This window comes from Gavialis gangeticus, unplaced genomic scaffold (genome assembly GCF_001723915.1).
Source record: "Gavialis gangeticus isolate Ggan-Ray unplaced genomic scaffold, GavGan_comp1, whole genome shotgun sequence".
Lineage (NCBI taxonomy): Eukaryota > Metazoa > Chordata > Crocodylia > Gavialidae > Gavialis > Gavialis gangeticus.
This window is the reverse complement of record NW_017729016.1, coordinates 8,401,703-8,423,715: the sequence shown is the minus strand read 5'-3', so window position 1 is coordinate 8,423,715 and position 22,013 is coordinate 8,401,703. Positions and strand designations below refer to the sequence as shown.

The 22,013-nt window shown below is 46.8% G+C and overlaps 1 protein-coding gene across 3 annotated transcripts in view; it reads left to right on the top strand.

Annotated features, from left to right (window-relative positions):
- Window positions 1-21,188, top strand: part of ABCC6 (ATP binding cassette subfamily C member 6) — a 56,725-nt gene extending 35,537 nt beyond the window's left edge. For all 3 annotated transcript variants that reach the window (XM_019512825.1, XM_019512824.1, XM_019512827.1), the window contains 14 exons: window positions 596-763; window positions 2,057-2,240; window positions 3,068-3,131; window positions 4,724-4,850; window positions 5,576-5,783; window positions 7,960-8,270; window positions 10,319-10,518; window positions 10,892-11,018; window positions 12,808-12,909; window positions 14,640-14,786; window positions 16,471-16,629; window positions 16,897-17,063; window positions 18,845-19,039; window positions 19,573-21,188. In XM_019512825.1, coding sequence (XP_019368370.1) covers window positions 596-763; window positions 2,057-2,240; window positions 3,068-3,131; window positions 4,724-4,850; window positions 5,576-5,783; window positions 7,960-8,270; window positions 10,319-10,518; window positions 10,892-11,018; window positions 12,808-12,909; window positions 14,640-14,786; window positions 16,471-16,629; window positions 16,897-17,063; window positions 18,845-19,039; window positions 19,573-19,681 — 2,268 coding nt within the window. In that variant the 3' untranslated portion in view covers window positions 19,682-21,188. The remainder of the gene's footprint in view (window positions 1-595; window positions 764-2,056; window positions 2,241-3,067; window positions 3,132-4,723; window positions 4,851-5,575; window positions 5,784-7,959; window positions 8,271-10,318; window positions 10,519-10,891; window positions 11,019-12,807; window positions 12,910-14,639; window positions 14,787-16,470; window positions 16,630-16,896; window positions 17,064-18,844; window positions 19,040-19,572) is intronic.
- Window positions 21,189-22,013: the final 825 nt, after the last annotated feature.

Sequence of the window (22,013 nt, the reverse complement as noted above, 5' to 3'; positions counted from 1 at the left end):
AAAGGTTTCTCAACATTATATGCTCTAAAAGATTTCCATGCACAGCTGGTAGTTTTTGCTCCCTAGACTGAGGCACTTAAGGGGACCCGTTTTGCTGTGGGCAGATGCTCAGGACTTTCTGAACATCAGGCCCTAATTATAAGGGGGTCTCCGGTTGGGCACCTGAAAGTGGAGGCAACCTAAACTGATAAGTGCAGTGATAAGTGGTTAGCTTCCTGGTTATCTTTTAATTTGGGGCAGGCGCAGTCTGGCAGGGAAGGGGGGGCAGGGAAGGTACACGATGCCCCAGCAGGAATCAGAAGTCCCCCAGCACCTGCTGTGTTATGGGCTTAATCGTTTAACCCATATAACTAAACAATATTTACATCCCTACTTCTAAAGCCTCTGCACAGCAGCAGGGTAGGGACTGAACAAGGGTGGTTGAGACTCTGCCTTCAGAGTTCTGAGAGCTGTTTGAGGGGTGCAAGAGAAAACGGCACTGTGGGAAATTTTAGGAACCAAATGTGTATAGCGTCATTAAACCTCAGCATAAGGCAGTGAAAGCAGGTAGCAAATGTACAGGAGCATCTGAGTAAGCATCTTTGTATCTCAACAGGGGATAAACATATCTGGAGGGCAGAAACAGAGGGTGGGGCTCGCTCGAGCAGTGTACCGGAAGGCAGCTGTTTACCTACTGGATGACCCTCTTTCAGCTGTGGATGCCCAAGTTGGACAGCATATTTTTGAGCAGGTCATTGGACCTAATGGCTTACTGAAGGAGAAGGTATGTAGATAAGTTGCTGTCTGCAGATTGGCAGCCTACTGTCAGAAAAACTGATAATCAGAGTATGCAAAAATTGGCTTGAGCCATCCACACTCCTTCAGTGCCTGCATGGGGTAGAAATTTTCACAGGGGGCCATGTATTATAATTTCTTTCATAAACTGATCAAGCTTCATCTTCAAACAAGCTAGGTTTATTCCCCCAACACACACGCTCCTATTTGGTAGCTGTTCTAGGACCTTACTCTTCCTTTTAATTTTCAGCCTTTTTGCTTTTGACCAACACTGTCCTTTAGCTCAGGGTTGTCAAACATACAACCTACTGGCTGGATCTGGCCTGCAGATCTATTCCATCTAAACTGTCCATAGTCTGGCAGGCCACTGGAGCATGGTCTGCTGCAGAATTCAGGGTCTTTTTACCCTGATAAACATTGCCAATGGTGGCAGGGGGGTGAGCAAGGTCCGTGCAGATACAGGCCTTCCTTGCTTTCATTGCTGCTACCCACCCCTGGATCAGTGCTCTGCTCGCTCCCCTACTTGCACTACCACATGCCCCTGGATCCATGCACCATTGCTCGCTGTGCCACATATCCCTACCCGCAATGCCTGCCCCTGGATCTGTGCTGCTTCCCAATCCCACACCCACATCACCACCCACACCCAAATCTGTGCCATTATCCACTCTTGGACCCACCCTGCTGCCCATTCACCCCCCCCAATACTGCTGCCCACTCCCAGACCCACACTGCTGCCCACTCCCTCGCCTGCACTGTCACATACCTCTGGACCTGCACTCCTGGCCCTGGACCTAGACTCACCACAGCTGCTGCTGGCTCCATGGATCTGGCCCAGGAAAAGCCTGTCAGTCCAGGTCCAGCCTGGGACCCAGAGTGAGTTTGACACCCTTACTTTAACTTAAGGGCTCTCCTCCTTCCCTGGTGTTTCACCTGACGTCCCCTCTTGTCCCTGCCTTTGTAAGTTGAGCAAGCCAAGCTCTTCTAGTCTTTTCCCAAGTGACCTACAACTCACAAGGGATCATAAACAAGTCATTTAGCCTCTGTGACATCCATTTTTCCCCCTATAAAATGTTGACAAACAATACTTTGCTTCATAGGAGTGCCATAGGTCTCTCAGATCCCACAGTAATAAACATCACAGAAGTACCTTGGTTAATAACACTGCTGGCCCTGAACTGGCCACATGCATTCACTTGTGCAGTCCTTTCAGCGAGAGCTGAAGGTTAAGAGAAGTAGTCGCACCAAAGGCTGGTTATTTAACTGAACTCTCTTTAAACAGACTCGTATTCTGGTGACTCACACAATCAGCATCTTGCCCTATGTCGACAATATTGTTGTGCTGGTGGATGGTGAGATCTCAGAAATGGGTTGCTACCAAGAACTGTTACAGAAAAACGGGGTTTTTGCCGACTTCCTTTATTCATACAGCAGCGCACAAGAGGAAGAGGCCTATGATTTACCAGGTAATCCACACATATGCAAATAATTTGCACCTTACTGAATCATTTGCTCCTTATAGTACACTGCTTTTATGTTTAGCATATTATTGCCTCAATGGAGATCCACTACTGTTCACAGTGGGGAAGAGTGAAATGGAACAGAACATTTGGGCACTTCTACATGTTGTCAAACACATTTTGATTAGAGCACATTGGAGTCTGCTGGGGCAGTTTAATCAGAATGCTCCAGCGTGCTGCACTCTCTCATATATTTATTGTTCCCGCATTTCAAAATGGCAGCAGGGGCACTGTAACTAAAGCTCATCGAACAAACTTTAGTTCAAGCACCCCTGCTGCTATTTTGAAATGTGGGACACTGAATACAGGAGATGCTGTGGGCATTTTTGCAGTTCCCGAGAGCCACTCTAATTAAAACACTCCCCACATCCCAGAGCACATGTATAGGTGCCCTTTGAACAAGCATTAGCTTTGTTCCATTACTGAAATATGAAGCATTTTCCCCATGTGATCTAATGCTGAGCTGCATTGTGATACAGCACTGTTTAGTAAGGAAAAAATCATATGCTGTCAGCAAATTAACCTACTCATCACCCAATAATGTAGGGCCAGTTATGTGAGATGTGTGAATAATACCTTCATATTGGAATCACTATTAATATACCTTACCCCCACGTGCCATTGCTGCAGCTCTCTGGAGAAAAATCAGACAAATATACAATTCCCTTTATAAAAAGTTCCTCGAAGTGAATCTTCGTTGTGCTGCTGAACTCTCAAAGGCTAAAACAGGACAAAAGGATAATGCGAGTTATTAAAATACATTTGTCCCACAGCTGCAGGAAATGCTGACAATGCCGTCGTTCCCAGAAATGCTATGCGCCCAGAAGAACCCTTCAGGTAAAACTAAGCTCGTCTCCAACACCGAAGCAAGGGTCTGCTCTAAAGCCCAGGCAAGCCATCGAGTCCAGTAGGTTTGTAATCAGGCTGGATGCAAATAGGGCAAGGGTAGGGACAGGACAGATGCAGGGTTCTCCTCGTCTCTGAACATGTGATGGTGTTTGCACCACGCATCATGAAAAGCCATTCTTTTCTTTCCGACTTCAGATAGAAACCTTACAGACTAAATCAGAGATGCATAAGCTTTTGTGAGCAGCAGCTTACTTGATCAGATACGAAGTACTTTGATACTTGGAATACTGTGTCCAGTTCTGGGCACCGCACTTCCACAAGGACATGGGAAAACTTGAGAGGGTCCAGAGAAGAGCCACCCTTATGATCAGGGACTTGCAAGACAAGCCATCCGAGGAGAGGCTGAAGGACTTGGGCCTCTTCAGCCTACAGAAAAGAAGGCTGAGAGGGGACTTGGTAGCAGCTTACTGCTACATCAGGGGAGTACATCAAGAACTTGGTGACCAGCTGTTCGCCAGGGCACCCCTGGGAAAACCAGGAGCAATGGATACAAACTCCTGGAAGGCTGCTTCAGGCTCAGTTCCGGGAAAAACTCCTTCACAGTCAGGGTGACCAAACTGGAATAAAATCCCTCCAGTGGTGGTGCAGTCACCTACTCTGGAAATCTTCAAAAGGAGACTGGACAGTCACCTCAGTGGTGTCACTTGACCCCAGTTATCTTTTCCTGCCTAGTGCAGGTGGACTGTACCCGATGATCTACAAGATCCCTTCCAGCCCCTAACAATCTATCAATCTATAATACAGACATTTTAAAAGACCCCTCCTTTTTGCATTTAAATCACCATTCATTCAATAGCTGTTACAGAGAGGCAAGCAGTCACTGCAGGGCAGAGAGGAAAAGATGACAGACAGCAGGGTAAAGGAAAAGTTGGCATTTTTGACTGAAGTTGTAACAGACTGTCAATCTGTAATGACAGGCAGATCAAACAGGAGACTGACATACTCCCGTAAGAAGTTGCCAGTCCTGTCTGCTTCACTGTTTGATTGATCAATGTCATGAGTCCTTAGCAAAGTAGCACAAGGCATGATTGAGAGAGACACCCCCCCCCCCCACATTGCTCATGGAAAGGGATATTGACATCACTAGAGACTGAAGTCCTCTGGATTAGCCCTAGAGAAATTACAACACCCACAGCAGCAGTGAAAGCTTCTACATCTGCAGTGTGCCCCACATTGTATCTAGAGGTGCCACCTCCATGGGCGAGAGAGGATTCTAGCCTCCGGTCCATTTAATCCTTGGCCTCCCTGCTGTTCTGTGACCACCGCCAGTCTGAGTGATACTAGGACCCTGACCCTAAGAAATGGACTGGGACCAAACTGCTTTCATATTAGCCAGGTATGGGATGCTCAGGACTTGCATTCAGTACCAGCCTCATCTGGGCAGGATAGATTTTGATTCCTGGACTTATGCACTGACTGCATACTAACAAATGTTAACCACCCCCCTCCAAAGCCTAACACCTACAACCTCAGATCTAAAAACCTTATAGTCTCGGCTACAGTGTTGTGTTTCTATACAGTGACAGGTCACTCAAGGCTTCTACAGAGAGAAGCAGCTACAGAGCCATAAGACAAGACCGTGCACCTACTGCAGCTTCCAAAGATGTGGGAAGACTAATCGAAGGGGAGAAAACTCAGCATGGCAGGGTAACTGCAGCATGTCCTCTTAAGATTAATGACACATACAATGAGCATGGGAGATGAACTTAAAAATAAGAGTAGTATTAGTCTTCTCATTTTGCTCAAGAGAAGCACGTTCAAAAGAGCTGGTCTGGGGAAGCAGGTCTTGTGGAAGTCAGGGATTTGTTAACCCAGGCAAAAAAAGGAGGATTTCACAAATGGAGTCCAGACACTGTATAGAAGTGGCTATGATTGCAGAATGGCAGACAGTAGAGATATGGGAAGGAAAGGAAGAGTGAGGGGTGATATTATAAACCCAGTAGCAGAGAACGGAGGCAAATAGGAGCTCTGAGTCACAAAGGGAAGCACAAGGATTTCAGAAGGCTCCTCTTGCCCAAGAGATACATCTCTAAAGTTGTTATTTATGGCAGGTTAGCTTCCACTGCTGAGCAGTTAATAGGATGCTTGTAAGTTATCACCAGTGAGAATAAACATTACTGAAAACGATGCCAATTTGGACTCAGCAGGCACTTGGAAGTTGCCTGGATGCCCTGAATTGGTTTAACAGTGCTGCAATGTATTCATTCTGCAGTAAAAGTGAATATCATTGGGGCTGCCAAGGCATCTGATGCATAACAGAACATGTACACCATGATACATCACTGCCTCACTTAAAAATCAAACAGGTTAACAAGCCTGGCCCTTGCTTTCCCCCACCCCCCTCCCCTTCTCTCTTGATTGCTTCACTGTAGGTTAATACTTCCATTTATTTGGACTACCTGAGGGCAATGGGCTCCCCAATCTGTTTGTACATCATCCTATTGTTTACATGTCAGCAAACTGCATCATTTTGTCGCGGTTACTGGCTCAGCAAGTGGGCAGATGACCCTGTTAACAATGGAACGCAAAAGCACACAGAGCTGCGAGTTGGAGTGTTCGGTGTTCTTGGAGTCATTCAAGGTTTGTTGACCTGGTCACCTTCCTGCCTCTCTCTTTCAGGACATTTTCCCAGCTAACAAATAGTCACATTTCTTAGGGGAAGTTTGTCTCAAGGGCTCTTGGAAACCAAAGGTCTTGGCACAGAACCCAATTTGCACAGTACTGATTTGTATGGGATCTGAGCAATATTCCCAGTATTGCTGCCCAACGCTTTGGCTTGCTTGTGTGTGCACACCACATCTTTAACGTAGTGTGGATTGCAACCAAAAACAGTGGGAAATGGCTCCGTTCTTCACCTCCATGGTTAAAGCTATAGGATCTGGTGCCCATGAAAAAAAGTCTCAGGTTGAGACTGTTGCAACTTTCTCAGCCTCCCTGTTCCTCAGCCCCCTGTTGTCCTCATTTCCTCTTTCTTTGTCCCCTCATTACCTTATCTGGTTCCCATTTTCCCTTCCATCAAGTCACACCTTAAATCAGTATGCCACTTCTTACAAATCAAATACCATCTATGATCCTACGTCTTTTGCATGTAAAAATTAAAAGGTGTGACAGTTAATTGCGATTAGATACTGGTTATCCCTTTCTCCTAAACAAAAATGGCTGGAAAAAAAACTCCAACACTTAAAAGAAAAAAAATTAATTTAAGGCAGCTTCAAACCTTGAAAATTTCAGCCCAAGTGTTGACAGTTTTAAACTAAGTGAAAATAGAGGTCAGAATGGAAACTGTTAGTTGTTCCTGCTGTGACAGTGACTCTAGACCTCTCAGGCCCCCTCTACATGTGCAGGTAAAGGCACAGTGGTATCTACTGCACAAGCCACACAATTGTGCTTCGTGCCATGCGTGGCAGGAGGCGCAATTGTGGGATCACATATTAGATCCCATTGCACCTTATCTCTGGTGCAGGGGGAGCCTGGGATCATGGTGCAGGCTCCCCCTGCACCAACTCTCACAGCTGTGAGCTCCACAGTTAATGAGGCTCACAGTGGGGACAGCGTTTCCTGCACTGTCCCTGCTGTGAGCCATGTGACAGATGTGGGCTGCGGGGCTCGCAGCGGGGGCAGCACAGGAGCATGCTGCTGCCACTGCAAGCCCCACACCTCCAGAGGCTTGCAGGAGCACCAGTGTTGTCTTTGCTGCTGCCGCTGCAAGCTAATGCAGTGTCAGCTACAGAGCAGCACAGGGGAATGCTGCCACACCTTGAGCCCCTCAGCACAGGAGGTCAGCAGTGGCAGCAGCATTCCCCTGTGTTGCCCCCACTGCGAGTCCCGCAGCCAAGGCATCTCACAGGGGACGACTTGGCAACACATAGGGAGGGTCTGGTGGGGGGCACATGCCCACCTTGAGATTGGCCACCGCCAACACTGCCACCGGCATCTGTGAGTAGTCCCTGCTCGCTGCCAACACTGCCGCCTACAAATTGTACCCCCCCCCCAGTCTCAGAAGGCACCAGTCGTTCATGCAGGAGCGGCAGCATTTTTCCCTCTGCAAGCCCCACAGCCAACGCTACCACCACTGTGAGCCTTGTCAGCTGCAGGGCTGGCAGCAGGTGGTGCTCCCCTGTGGTTGGGAGCCCCTCAGTTGATGGGGCTGCCAGTCACAGGGTCTAGCCACACATTCAATTAATAGTATGATTAGAACAAGCTTTAAAATTATGACACATTTTTTGTGGAATAACTTTGTAGCTTATTTTATCACGCCATTAATTGGTTGAACATGTAGCTGTGTCACAACTTAAGATGCGATTAGCTGGTTAATCATGCCTTAAGTGTAATGTGTAGAGGGGACCTCAGAGTTGGAACCTGTGGGGTCTACTCTACTCAGAAGAGTCAGTCATCCCAGTTCAGTGTGTGTTCACTGAAGAAAGCAGGGCTTCTCTCTTTGGCGAGGAAGGCTGTCTGGTGGGTGACAATGAATGAACTGCTCCGTTACACTTAGAGAAACTCAGTCTTAAATAGTAAACCCCTTAGGACAAGGGCCGTCTTCCTGTGCTGTGTTTGTGTAGTGTCTTGCACAATAGGGTCCTAGTCTATGACTAAGGCTTTTAAGATACTACAATAATGCATATAAATAGGCCAGTTCCTTTTGCCAGTATTAAATTCATGGGGAGGGTTTAAATAACCTTGACTTTGAATTTCAGTGACTTACCCAACCTGAACTCTGATTTCTCTTGCACTTTACTTCCCTTTTTTGTTACAGCCATTGGCAAGTTTGGGTCCACAGCAGCTGTCCTGCTAGGAGGGGCAATAGCATCCCGCAAGCTCTTTCGGCAGTTACTGGAAAACATTGCTAGATCCCCAATGATGTTCTTTGAGCAGACATCCATTGGAAACTTGCTGAACCGCTTCTCCAAAGAAATGGATGCTATTGATTCTGTTATCCCAGATAAGCTTAAGTCCTTGCTGGGGTTCTTGTTCAACTTGTTGGAGATCTACATTGTGATTGTATTGGCCACACCAATAGCGGTAGTGGCAATCGTGCCATTGACAGTGCTGTATGCTGTGTTCCAAGTAAGATTTTGTCCTGATGTTTAGTTTTCAGTTGGAAAGATTAGAAGGACTTGAGCACTGTGGGTGGTATAAGAACCACTCATGTCCCTTCCCGCAGGAACCAACTCCCATCTTTAGATTAACATGAACCAGACCTTTCTGAGAAATCCAGAGAAATGGGTTTTTGCATCTGATTTCATACCTGAACCAAAACCACCAGTGACTAAACCCACCAAGATCAATAGTTTGCACAGAACCCAAACTCTTCATCCCACAAGCCTCATGACAAGTCTTATGTATTCGTGGTGTTTTGGCAGGAGTCCAATATGGAGGAATACTCCTGTATTTCCCTAGCATAAATGAAATGCAGCTAAAATCAGAAGCAATTTCCCCCCTTTGGTTTCCTAGCAGCCTATACCAAAAAGGCATATGCTTTTCACTGCACCCAGATCTTCCAGTCTGGCTTTTTGGTGGGTCAGACATTTTACCAGAATGAGACTGGGAAGCCTCAGGTGCAGCTCCCAGCTTTAACTCTGAATGTTTTCTGCAAAGGTTCTTAGTTACGAACCTTACCCCAGACCAAACCGAAGTTCACTGTTGGTTCCAGGGGGGAGGGGAATCTACCTGCCCCTAGGAGCATGTATCCAGGTTCCCATAACAATGTCCAGGTTTCAGAATGGAAGCGGGGAAGGTAGCAAAGGGAGCTCCGTTTTGGGACTCCCCGGCTGGTGCTGAAGAGTGGGGTGGGTGAATTGGAGCCTCCCCCCACCTTCCAGGGGGGCTCCAATACACCCAGCCCACCCCCATGGGGGCGGGGGACTGAAAAACCCCCAGACTGAACTCCCTCTGCTCCCTTTCCCCCCTCCCATTCTGAAAACAGTGACAGACATGTTACAAAAGATGCTACATTTTGAAATGTCTTTATCTGATACCTGGTGATACAGAGCTTGTCTACACAAGCTGCCCAGTGCTTGGTAAGCTACAGTGCAAATTTACACTATGCCACACTAACATCCTATGTGGACCTGTTTTGTGTGTCCACACAGAAAGCTAGTGCAGCACACTTTGTATGCAGTGAAATCACACTCTACTTTAGTAGGCAGAGGCTTTCTTGTATAGACCAAACCTATGATCACTGTGGTTTACTATGAGTAAATAGGGCAGGGAAACAAGAACTTTGTCATGATATCTAACATAAGTAGCAGTGAATGGGACAGATGCAATAGAATGGCATTGTATTTCCATCTACACCACTCAATGACCCTATTATCACCAGGGTAGAGTTAAGGGAGCATAATGAAATGGGGAAGTAGTAACCTGGCCTAACACTGCACTATGCAGCATTAGAATGGATTCTGTAGACCTGGCACATGTGTTCTGGTTACTTATGCAGTAATGCACCCCAATCTTGGGCAGTTTGTAGTACCTAGAGTGTCGTAGGCTACTAATCTAAGAACTTGAACTAGAGACAAAGGCTGAGGCCCATACACATACTTTTAAATTGGAAAAGTGGCAATAAAATGATGAGCAAGATCCTCATCCCTGTTCCCGCCACTTTAATACAAGGCTTAACAGAAGCCTAAAACAACTGGCTCTGGCCCAGAAGGGAGCCCCTCTGCTGCAGGCACTATGGAGAGCTGGCATTACAGCTCCCCCCAGCCTTTGCCAGAGGAAATCTACTGGGGAATTGAAGTGATGGGGTCACAATATACCTCACTGTAGAAATCCAGGCAATGCTACAGCCTTTGAACAGCCTGGGGAGTTTACTGTAAGCCAGACAAGACCTTAGGTCCTTACAGCTACCTCACATACATTTCCTCCTCCCTTGTTCCCCAGGCTATGTGCTGTGCTCCTTCAGGAACGTCTTTGATGCCATGCTGTGTGCAGATGCCTTATCTCACCTAATAGGTCTAAACACATTTGGTCTGCACATTAGTTTTTATACTGCTGGGTCACTGGGTTTTGCTGCATGTTGGGCCCATCCCAGGTTTTCTGGATACAAGCCTGATGAGTGGGTGAGTGATACGTTCTCACCAGATCACTTGCCCCTTCCATTCCATTTTTCCCAGAATTTCTATGTTGCCACCTCCTGCCAGCTGAGGCGTCTGGAGGCTGCTAGCCGCTCGCCCATTTACTCCCACATTTCAGAGACGTTCCAAGGAAGCGGTGTGATTCGTGCTTACAAGGCACAACAGAGGTTTATTTCCAAGAACGATTTCCAAGTGGATGAGAACCAGAGAATGTGCTTCCCTGGGGTGGTCGCTGACAGGTAGGAAGCTGCAAATATAGGGGATAGGATCCTGCCATTCACACGAAGCTTCACATAAGCAATGCTTAAGGGAAGAGCTGCTATACCTTGCTGCTGCCAATGTCAGAGTAACAAGTCCAGAGTCTGCCTCCACCTAAAGATCAGTGGTACAGAGCTTCCGAGCACACAGCCGCAGTCCCCAGACAGAACACAGAATACTTTTGCTGCAACTACCTGATGGCATTTCACTGTTGATGAAAAGTAACAATCAACCAAGTGGCCATGACTTTAGAGCTCTGTCCCCAGAAGCATTTTAAAGAGCACTTGCCAGTGATAAATGGGGAGGAAATAAGAATCTCAGCAAAGATTAGCTAAATCTCTGCTTTGCTTGTAGGTGGCTGGCTGCAAACCTGGAGTTTCTAGGCAACGGCATTGTATTGTTTGCAGCCCTTTTTGCTGTGATCAACAAAAAGCAACTTAGCCCGGGGATTGCTGCCTTTTCCATTTCATATGCTCTTCAGGTAACTCAGAACAGCAATGTATGGTTTTGCCATCTAACAGGAGTCTCAGGTTGTCAGTCATTTATGTTCATCATAGATAATGCCCCAGGGATCCAGATCCTGCAGCATCTGCTCATCTGAGGATCAGCCCACGGCATTCCAGATAGAAGTATTTTAAAGAATCTTTGACATTTCCCTCAGCTTGGACAGTTATGAAGTTATGAAACTAAGCCAGCTTCCCAGATGTTAACAGCTTCTGGACAAATGTCAGGTTGTCATGTACTAGCACAGTTGTGCAACACATGAATTGCAAATAGTGAAGGGGAGTAAATGTTTTTCTCTCCCAAAATACCAGCTGCTTTCTTTCTAAGTATTTAAAATTAAACTGAATTCAATAGAATTTGTTCCAGATTCTATTTTGTAAAAAGCTTATGTTTGCAAACTGTGCAGTTACAGCTTATAAATTGCAACACTTGTGTGCACTACTGTTATAGAGAACAAGTCTGATACCTACACCCGGAGGGCCCCTCAGTAACTATCTTGCTACTACTGGGTTTGAAAATAGGTAGAAACTGAAGGAACATTTAACAGGCAAAGTACTGTCCCCACCAGATCACTGCAAGAAACATGCAGGTTGCTTAGAACAGAAAACCTAACACACTGTATTAGCACTGAGGAGCTGCAGGTGAACAAATCAAATGTTGATCCACAAAATACAAGGCCAGATGTCACAAAACAAGATCATGAACACCCTGGCAACCAGCCAGCCAGAAAAATGTGCATGTACTAAGCTGCATCCTACAAAGTAGCAAGGGCTAGCTACTGGGGCTGTACAAAACGGCACCATTACGTTTCGACTTGAGTTTCAACAGAACAGCGTTTCATTTCAAATTTCGTTTCGATTCAAAACTGCTGTTCCGTTTTGTTGAAAAAGTTTTGCTGTTTTGACACTGTTTTGACATTTTGCCCATAGGCTATAATGGGGAAGCTCGAAACAACCTATAACTTTGTCATTTCTGGCCTGATTTGGATGAAACTTGCAGGAATGGGAGCCCCTTCTGAGAGCATGAACCCCGCTTTGTTTCAAGGAGATGGGTGTAGGAGCTTGGGGGAAACTGCACCTCAAGCTGCAGACAAGCAAAACTCATGACATGGGTGATACTGTGTGTGTGTTAAGGTGCAGCAGGGTGAAAACTGCAGGCTTGCCAGGCCCTGCTGAGGCCACGAAGCCTGCCAGCTGTCAAGGAGACTGGTGCTGGGTTCTAGGCCCCTGCACTCCTAGCTGCTGACAGGCAAAACTCGTGACATGGGTGGGTGACACTGTGTGTGTGTGAAGGTGCGCCCTCACTCAACTGACACCAAGGCAGAAAGCAGGGCAGTTCAAACAATGCTGCCTTTTCTGCAGTTTTTCCATCCCTCCCCCAGAGCACTGGGATTGGAAGAGAACTCAGGGAAGTGTGACAGTCACTGGCCAGCTACACAGTCAATGAGAGCACTCCCCCCACCCTCACCTTCCCCCTCCCTCTCCTTAACTTTAGTTTCTGTTTCCCTGCAGGCAAGCTCAGCTTCAGCTTCAAAACTCGAAACGTTTTTAAAAATTTTAAACGTTTCGACTTGCCTTGCTTCATTTTGAGGCTGTTTTGAAGCTCTGTTTCGTTTTGATTTTGCTGTTTCGAGCTCAAAACGAGTCAAAACAGCGTCGAAACAAAACTGCTGGTGAAATTTTGCACAGCCCTACTAGCAACTTCACAAGAACCTGGTCAGTCTACATTTAATTTCTGTTTTCTCAAGCTCCTTTCTCTCTTGCTAGATAACTGGCATTTTGAACTGGATGGTGCGCTCCTGGACAGAAATAGAAAACAATGTCGTTTCGGTGGAGAGAGTGAAAGAGTATTCAGCAACTCCTAAAGAGGTAGCTAACCAGATATTATTCTCATCATTTGAACTGGACTTCTTCCCAAAGCGGACTGGCAATATATTTCTTTTCTAAATGGATAAACACCCAGTGTCTTTCTTCCAGAGGGCCCAGTGCCATTACTTTTAAGAACTGGCAGCATTTGTTGTTTATTAAACTATGCAGGCATGATTTATAACCTCTGTTCAGGGTATTTCCTTAAATAAGGTAAATAATAGCTGCCATTTCAAAGTATCATTTGTTAAGTTCTATGAAAAGACCTGCAAGTTTTCTCCATACTCGGAAATTGCATTAATTGGGACATCATGGATGCAAGGCTGTGCTAATTGCTGACCCTTTTTAATGGCTGAGAATCTCAACTTAATCCTTTGTATTTGCATTAGTAAGTAATTATGTACCTCTTCACATTAATCATATCAGTGTTTACTAGAGGTGCCATACTGGTCCCATATCAAATTGGCACCAATTTAAGGAAAATTGACTGGCATTCGGCTGTTTTGGCTGATGTGGTTGATAATGCCACTGCTAAATACCCCATGCACGCACGCAGCCACAGCGCAGCACACAGACAGTAAGGAGCACAGCCAGCAGAGTGGAGAGCAGCCAGGTCCGGCTGGTAAATCTGTTGTAAGGGAAGGGGCATAGGGCGGCAGATTGAGGCCCCTGCGGTAAGGGAGGGAGTTGGGCTGGGGTTGAGGCAAGTGCTGCACAACCGGGTTGGAATGGAGGACGGAGCCATAAGCAGCTTGTCTGGGGGTGCAGGGAGAGGGGACAGCTCCTGTCGCTGCGCACACTCCTTGGAGGCCATGTGGGGTGTGTGCCCCCAGATCTGCACACAGAGCCAGGGCGGGCTGCCGCTGGGGCTGGGGCAAGTCAGGGTTTTCCCGGCAGGAGAGTTGGGCTGGGCTGCACTTGGGGCGGGTGGCGGTGATGCTAGGAGGGGGGGCTGTGGTGAATTTTGGGGTGGCTTCATGCCCCCATAGTCCCCTCACAGCGCTGCTGCCTCCCACCGCAAGCTGAGCCCAGCCCAGCACCTTCCAGGAAGGGCCTAGCACTGCCCCAGCCCCAGCCCATGCTCACCCCACATGCAGATCCGGGAGGCACATGCCCCCCAGGCCTCCCCCGGGGTGCGAGAGGTGGCAGGAGCCATCCCCGCTCCCCACCCCTCTATGAGCCTCTTGCAGTTTAATCCCGCACTCAAACCCCACTCCCTCCCTCACCACAAGTGCCTCAATCTTCCCTCCCCCCTTATCCCTTCCCCCACAACAGACTTACCAGCTGCTCTCTGAGCTGCCTGACTGCATATCAGCAAATCAGATAAGTATCAGCTGATATGGCTTGTTAAAAATTGGCCATCAGTATCAGCCTAAAAATTCTCTGTTGGTGCACCCTACTGTTTACAACTCGATAACCTGAAAATATGCCTTTCACAAAAGACATGTTTGCAGAGATCTATACAACCAAATATAATTAGATCAGTGAAAAATATACATCTGTCTGTCAAACAAATTCTTATCCTCAGTCTCAGCTAAGAAAATAGTCTGATTTGCTGTATAAAGTAACTAAGGTTAGGTTTTATTATGAAGAATGCCATCTCCAAAAAGACGCAGTTCCAGAAAAAAAATGTGAACCCATGCTTTGAGTATTCTTTCATATTGCATACAGCCATGTTACCCGCTGATGGACTGACTGCTGAACAAGATGTCATTTGTTTCCTTTCTACATAGGCCCCCTGGACTCAGGAAGCCAAGTCTCGAAGTCAGGCTTGGCCCACTGAAGGAAGAATTGAATTTAGGAACTACAGTTTACAGTACAGGCCAAACTTAGAGTTAGCACTGAAGAATATCACAATAACAATAAGGGGGCAAGAGAAGGTGAGAAATGGCATTTGTTTCTTAACTGCTAAAAGTGTAACTAGTACTTTATAATAGGTAGACAGAAAATGTGATCCCTGCCTCACTGAGTTAATAGCTTGAAGGTACAAAAGCTACATTAAACACATACACACACCGTTAAGGCCTTCCTAAGCTTATAATGGATGTACAAGAAGTCCTCAACTTGCGACTTTTCAAGTAATGATAAACGGCACTTACAACCCTTACAAACTGACACCATGTTTGGAGTTGCCAAGGTGGGTTTTAACTTTCCGACACTGTGTCCAGCTGGTAAGTCTGTTGTGGTGGAAGGGGAAGGGGGAGGGAAGGGGTGGGGGCAAATTAAGGCCCCTGCAGTGAAGGAGGGATTGGGGCAGGGGCTGGGGCAAATGCTGCCCAGCTGGGGTGGGCAGGCATGGGACGAAGGCACGGCTCATCTGGGGGACAAGGGGAGGGGGCGGGGTGGCTCCTGCCACTCATCTGGGAAGGTGTGAAGGGCAGGGGGCATGTACCCCCGGATCTGCATGGGGTAGGTGGGGCTGGGGCTGCACCAAGCTGTGCTCTGGACGGGTGCTGCGGCACAGAGCAGGGGCTATGCCCTGCTGCCACTCACCCAGCTGGCAGGGGTGGGCACAAGACCTCCGGACCAGCAACTCACAGTGGTGGGAGTTGCCCCCGCCCCCATGCCCCTCAGACAAGCTGCGGCTGTCCCTTGCCTGCCCCACCCCAGCAAGGCAGGTGGCAAAATGGGGCCTGTGAGGGGGCTGCAGTCACCCAAAAATTCACCGTAGCCCTCCCCCACAACAGCCCATGCTCAGAGCCCAGCACGGTGCAGCACAGATCTGGGGGCACATGACAACCCTCCCCGCCCTCCCGGACAAGTGGCAGGAGCTGCTGGATGAGCAGCACCTGGACGTGCAGCGGCAGCAGTGGCCCTCCCCCTCCTCCCCCAAGACATGTTGCACCTTCATCCTGTGCCCCCCTGCCCCGGCTGGGCAGTCTTTGTCCCTGTCCCAGCCCCAGCTCCTCCTTCACTGCGGGGGCTTTGATCTGCCGCCCGACACCTTTTCCCTCCCGCCTTCCTCACCACAACAGACTTACCAGCAGGACACAGCTGTATCGTGCATTGTCAAGGAACCAATCGCCCATTTATAACATTGTTCCTATGGGGAAACTGGTTCCAAGTTACAACATTTAGACTTAAGATCTGGTTTTCAGGAACCAGTTGTATCATAAGTCTGAGAACTGCCTGTAGTCCTGTCCCTGATGTAGACCCCCATAGAAAAAAGTCAAAAGGTTTCCTCCACCATCTGACCTCAACTTCCTTGTCATTTGAAGAACACAGAACAGGTTTCCTAGAGGCCCAAGGACAGGAGCAGATGAAGAAAAACTAAGTTGTAACTGAGAAGTGATTTCTTTTTAAATGCAAAGGAAGTCACAAGTAGTCTGTCTTCACATCAAATAGGGAATCAGGATGACAGCACCATTCATACCATAGACCCAAGTTGTACATTTCTTCAAAACTTCTAATATTCGTTATCGTCCAACCTGCACACACAGCAAAATTAACCAATAGGTCTCTTTCTACATGGCAGTTCCACAGTCATATAATTCAGCCATCATTTGGTCAAGAATCAAAATCCAAGTATAAAGTGAATAATCTACTTTAAATTATATTTTATAGATTGGCATAGCTGGAAGAACAGGAGCTGGGAAATCAACTCTTGCAGTGGGACTACTGAGATTAGTGGAAGCTGCTGAAGGAGAAATCTCAATTGATGGAATAAATATTGCTCACATAGGTCTCCATGACCTTAGAACCAAAATAACAATTATTCCCCAGGTATGACATTAATTTCTAAAAGTGCTTATCCATTGCATGGGGTGCTAGTATGTGGGACAGGCAGGAAGGAAGGTTCTCTGTGAGAAGGCTAGCCACAGATATGAAGGGGAGAAGTCACCCTTATGACCAGCTAGTCTTACTTTGCATACTACACTAGCCAGAGATTTTCACTCCATTGGTCCCTACAATAGGTAAAAACCTGCAGTGGCAGGAGTTTAAGAGGTCTGTATTAATTTCAGGATTTTTTGTATTGTTTTTATTGTTTAGGATCCAATTTTGTTTTCTGGCTCTCTAAGAATGAACCTCGATCCCTTAAACACATACTGTGATGCAGACATCTGGACAGCTTTGGAACTGACTCAGCTTAAGAACTTTGTACTGAATCTGCCCGATCAACTGAACTACGAGTGCTCTGAACAAGGGGAAAACCTGAGGTACCTTCACTGCCATCAGAAAAAGACAGCACAGCCCTGGTCGGTGGGTGAGGGGGTGATGCAGTTGTCAAGATTGTCCAAATAAGGAAGAATGCTATTAAACAGAAGCAAATGTGATTTAGTAAAATCCAAAAGATATAGTCCTGTTACTTTAAGGAGTAACAGCAGCAGGGAGATCCCCAGGTAGGGAAGGCTGCTCATTATGAGCTGCAGGAGAACAGGCTGCCAGGGACTTACAGGCTATGAGTGCCTATTGCAGAACTTGCAGCTCTGCAATAGTACAATAGGACAGAGCCCTGTCTGGGAAGCAAGGACATTGCTAAAGCAGCCAGAGCAGCAAAAATGAGTTGCCCTGGGAGCTAGTCATCAGGCCCCAATTGGAAACCTCTGTGGGTGACCAGAAGGGGCAGGGCTTAGGAGGCAGATAAGCCCAGGGTTTGAGCCAGGGTGGACAGTCTGGTCCTGCCAGCCAGAGAAGGGAGAGTTCTGTAGCAAGCTAGCTGTGGTCAAGTTAAGGCCTGGGATCAGCAAATAAGGAACCGAGGGCTTGCACAGAATTGGGACCCATGATGAGTAGGGGTCTTGATATCTTAGTTATAGCCAGAGGTCTTATGCTTTTTGTTTGAGTTTTACCAGTGGTTTTGGCCTATTAGGAGGTGTTACGGAGGTCCCAGTGGTTGGGCACGTGACTGTTTTGAACCCAACAAGGGGGCAGGCTTGAGGTGCTGATAGGCAGCAACTGGTTAGGGTTGAAGCCTAAGCCAGCTGAGGTCATAGCTTGACAGTGCAAGAGCCAGGGCCAGGGGGCCCAAAAAGGGTGGAGACAAAATCCTGCAACGGATGAGACTAGGGTCAGGGGCCCACAACCCTAGAGGGACAAGACCAAGGCCCAAAACTGAGAAATTAGAGACAAGGGCTGGTGCCTAATAAGCTAAGATCTGGTGCAGTGGGTTGAGGAAAAAGGAGCTGGTGAGAGCAGAGGGGCAAAAGCTGAGAAGGCCAAGGCCCCAACAAGGGGAAGCGATGGAACAGTAACACCTGTGAGACACAGGCCTGGCTGTAACAGAGGTCAGAGGCCACAAAACTAACCCTTAAGGCAACTAATGCCCTGGGGCATGGATGGGGCAAGAGGACCAAGTCAATACAGCAAGGGACTGGATTGGGACCAGTAGGATCTGGGAAAGACCTGCTGGCTCAGATGGACAAGGGCTCAGTCTGGGACCTGAGGGCAGCCTCCCTTATTACCCATCAACTAGTTACATCGAGGTGTAGCAGGCAGCAAAGAAAGGGACAGTACCCAGGAATCCAGAGCAGGAACCACAGCCACCAAGGGACATCACTGCCACCCCTGGAACTTGGTCCCACTACAAACCCCCTGAGGGGAAATCTGCAACAGCACTTTGACATCCCTTAGACTAGAAGATCTCCGGGGCAGACTGCCTTGTTCTGAGCTTGTGCAGTGCCCAGCACAGTTGACACCTGGACCATGACTGAGGCTCCTACATGCTGACATAGTACAAGTTAATAATGTCCCCAGCTTTGGTTGGTCTCAAACTATTATCTGCCGTGTTGTCAGCATCACAGGCTCCATGCACACACCGCTCCTCGTTCATCTCCTAAAATTCAGACAGAACGCAACTCTGAATAATTCCAGGCTCCTGGTTCCTCAGAGAAAGGGAGCCATGAGCCTGCCAGAACTTTCTCAAATTGATTATTTTTTCTGAACCCCAGTAACACTATTTGCTGCTCCTCAATTCCCCATCCTACCTTTTTGCTTTCAGCATTGGTCAGAAGCAGCTTCTTTGTCTGGCCAGGGCACTGTTACGGAAAACCAAAATCTTGGTTCTAGATGAGGCTACAGCATCAGTGGATGTAGAAATGGACCTCCATATTCAATCAATGATAAGGACTCAGTTCAAAGAGTGCACAGTGTTGACAATAGCTCATCGTGTGAACACCATCCTGGACTGCAACAGGTAGTCTTCCCCTGGCAGATTTGTCCAGTCATTTTCATAAGTCTGTCCCTCTCTCTCTCTGCTCCATCTACCCCACCGGGGTGCTCTCTCAAACAATAGCAGGTGCTTATTGTCAGTGATGGATGCATCAACTGCTGAGAAACAGTGAGGTCTGTCTAGGTCCACTGAAGTCATTTAATTCTTTATTCCACCCTTTTGTCTACTGATGTAAATTAAAGCTGCAGAGAGTCTCCTCACTGGAACCTCTCCCTCTGCTCAGACATCACTTGCTGCTTTACAATTAAAAAATAGGAAGCCAAAAGTTCCGTTTAAATACATACTCATGACATTGCCACAAAGGGGCCACCCAACTTATGCATCATTTTTTAACATTTCGTTACGTCTACTACGCTCCTGTGGCTTGTTTCCTGGTTGGGGAATAGTGGCAGGAGCTGATCTAACAACATCTAATAATCATAGCTCAGAATGGTTACTTAAGTTAGTGTTGCTTTTGCATTCCAATACTCAAATTTCTGTTTTAATATTATTCACAGGATTTTAGTCTTGGAAAACGGTCAGATTGCTGAATTTGATACGCCAGAGAAATTAATGGCTCGGAAGGGACTATTCTACAGACTGGTTGAAGAATCAGGCCTTGTTTGATCATCACCCAAAACATGCATCTGTTGTTGAAAAGAACTGATCTATTCTTAAATCACCTAACTTTGGTTTGGTTGTAAAACATCAGGTACTTAATCAAATCTCATCTGCATTTGAGCCACGATGCACTAAATAGTTAAAGGGAAACCGTTTTACTGTACATGAAAGATATACACACACATCCAGCTTTTTGATTTTCAGACCGCTTTCCATCATTACACTAGATGAAACTGTGGTCACAATTGGATGTTATTACCAAAGGTTTTGGCATTCTCTCTGGGAAGGAACGAACAGTTATGTCGCACACACCACTTCCTTATTGGCTTGGTTTTCAAAAATTAAATACTAATAATTCATTTATGCCCAGTTAGTCAGATGAGCCAATTGGAATTTAAACACCTGGCTGGGGTCAGATGACCCCAGCACTCTTTCCTGCCCAAGGCAGGGGGTCAGACTCGATGACCTACTGAGGTCCCTTCCGGCCATAAAAATCTATGAATTCTGGGGTTAGAAGAAGACATGCACACTCGCATGTTACTGCTTTTGAAGCAAAATAATTGTGCTTTGCATTTGACTCAGATTGTATTACAAATAGTGGCAACTTCTCTGGGAAGGTCTTAGACATTCCTGAGTGCCAAAGAAATCAAGCTGTCATTCAGTTTACGTTGCAGTGAGGTGCTGCTAACATCCTTTACATGTTCTGTAAAATAACTCAGTACAAATGAAACCTTACTTGAAATCCTGACTTTGGTACTTCCCACAGCACAGAATTTGCCATGTTCAGTGGGTGCTGTCCTCCTACTTCAGGCAGATGGATAGTGCTGGAAAAGTACATTTTATACAATGAGAGAGTTGGTATGTGCTTGTGCAGAGCCCCAGGCTGAAAGGGTTCCTCTCCTTGGTTTATTCCTAAAAATTAAACAGCTTCTATCTAATTGTGGGCAAGTCATTTTTCTATGCTTCTTTCCCCTTCCACACTTTGGTCTATTTAGATCATAGGGTCCTCATGCCAGGGACTGAGCCTTGCTGCTGTCGTGGACGGGAAAGCCCCAGTCTTCAATGCAGTTTGTAGACATTATTACTTTTAAAAAATGAGACAGGAAACAAAGCACTGGGATACTTAGATGAAATATACCGTGATTGTTGTTAAGATGCCGTATTATTCCAATTTTATCCCAGATTCTCCAGCTCAAAGATATCAGAATGTCTGTTTCTTCAGGAAATAATATTGGGAGGAATAGGAGAATGCAGATTAGGAAGCGGCTCCTTCCAGCTCGGGGAAATAACAACCAGCAGTTTGTTGTCCATCACCTGATCGCTGTTCAGTGGCTGACCTAGCATGTGTTTAAATGACCTTAGTCTAGTTTCCAATGGATGTGTCACAGTCCCAAAATCTATCATCCGCTACTCATGCTTGGTGTTAACAGCAGGAAATGCGCAAGCAAGGGCTTTCTCTTGCTATTGTACATGTTTGTGCCAAAATAAAACACTTTAGGGCAGTGGTTTTCAACCGTTTCAAACTCCAGGCACTCCTCATTAAACTTGTGGTACCCCCGGCCCCCAGAACTTTTGCAAATTGAGTAGCACTCAATTTAAAATACTAATTAATTAATTTATTACAGTGCTCATCTCCTTGCCATGTGGGGAGAGGGAGGGGGCAGGCAGGAATGGAGAGCCTGAGCCTGTCCTTATCTCCTCACACATCCTGCAGCACTCTTCCAAGGATCTCAGGCATCCCAGGTTGAGAATCACTGCTTTAGGTTACAGATAGATGATCTGTTTGCAACCCAGTAAGTCAGACAGAAGTGTGCTTTTAAAAACCAGAGAGATTTCCAGATCCTACAATGAAGCAAAACAAAAATACCATTGGGTCCCAAGATGTGTAAAGACATGTTGCAAAAGAGACTGAATTCTTAAAATTATGTCCATCACTTTGATGAACGCAGTATTTTAGATTAATACAAGTCACCAACTTTATGATCTAATTGGTAATGGCTAAGTACAGACATTCAAGAAACCCTTTACTTCACTTTACTTAAAGCACTAAATTAAAGTGTGATAAAACCAAACAGATGTTTACTGCTTGGTGGGGGGGACCCTGCCCACATTAGTTACTGCAGGCACTCACAGAAGGCTGCTGGAATAGTCTCTCTTCCCAGCCCCAGCCCCCCACCCTTGCCACCTGGCAGCAGCTGGGGGAGAGGGAGACCCCAGGCCCCTTCCCCGTGGCCCCCCGCTACCATTTTGGAGTGTGGGGACACTGAATACACGTGATGGGGAGGCTGCTGGAATGTGCTAATTAGCATACTTCAGCAGACTCGATTAATTTAGTCTG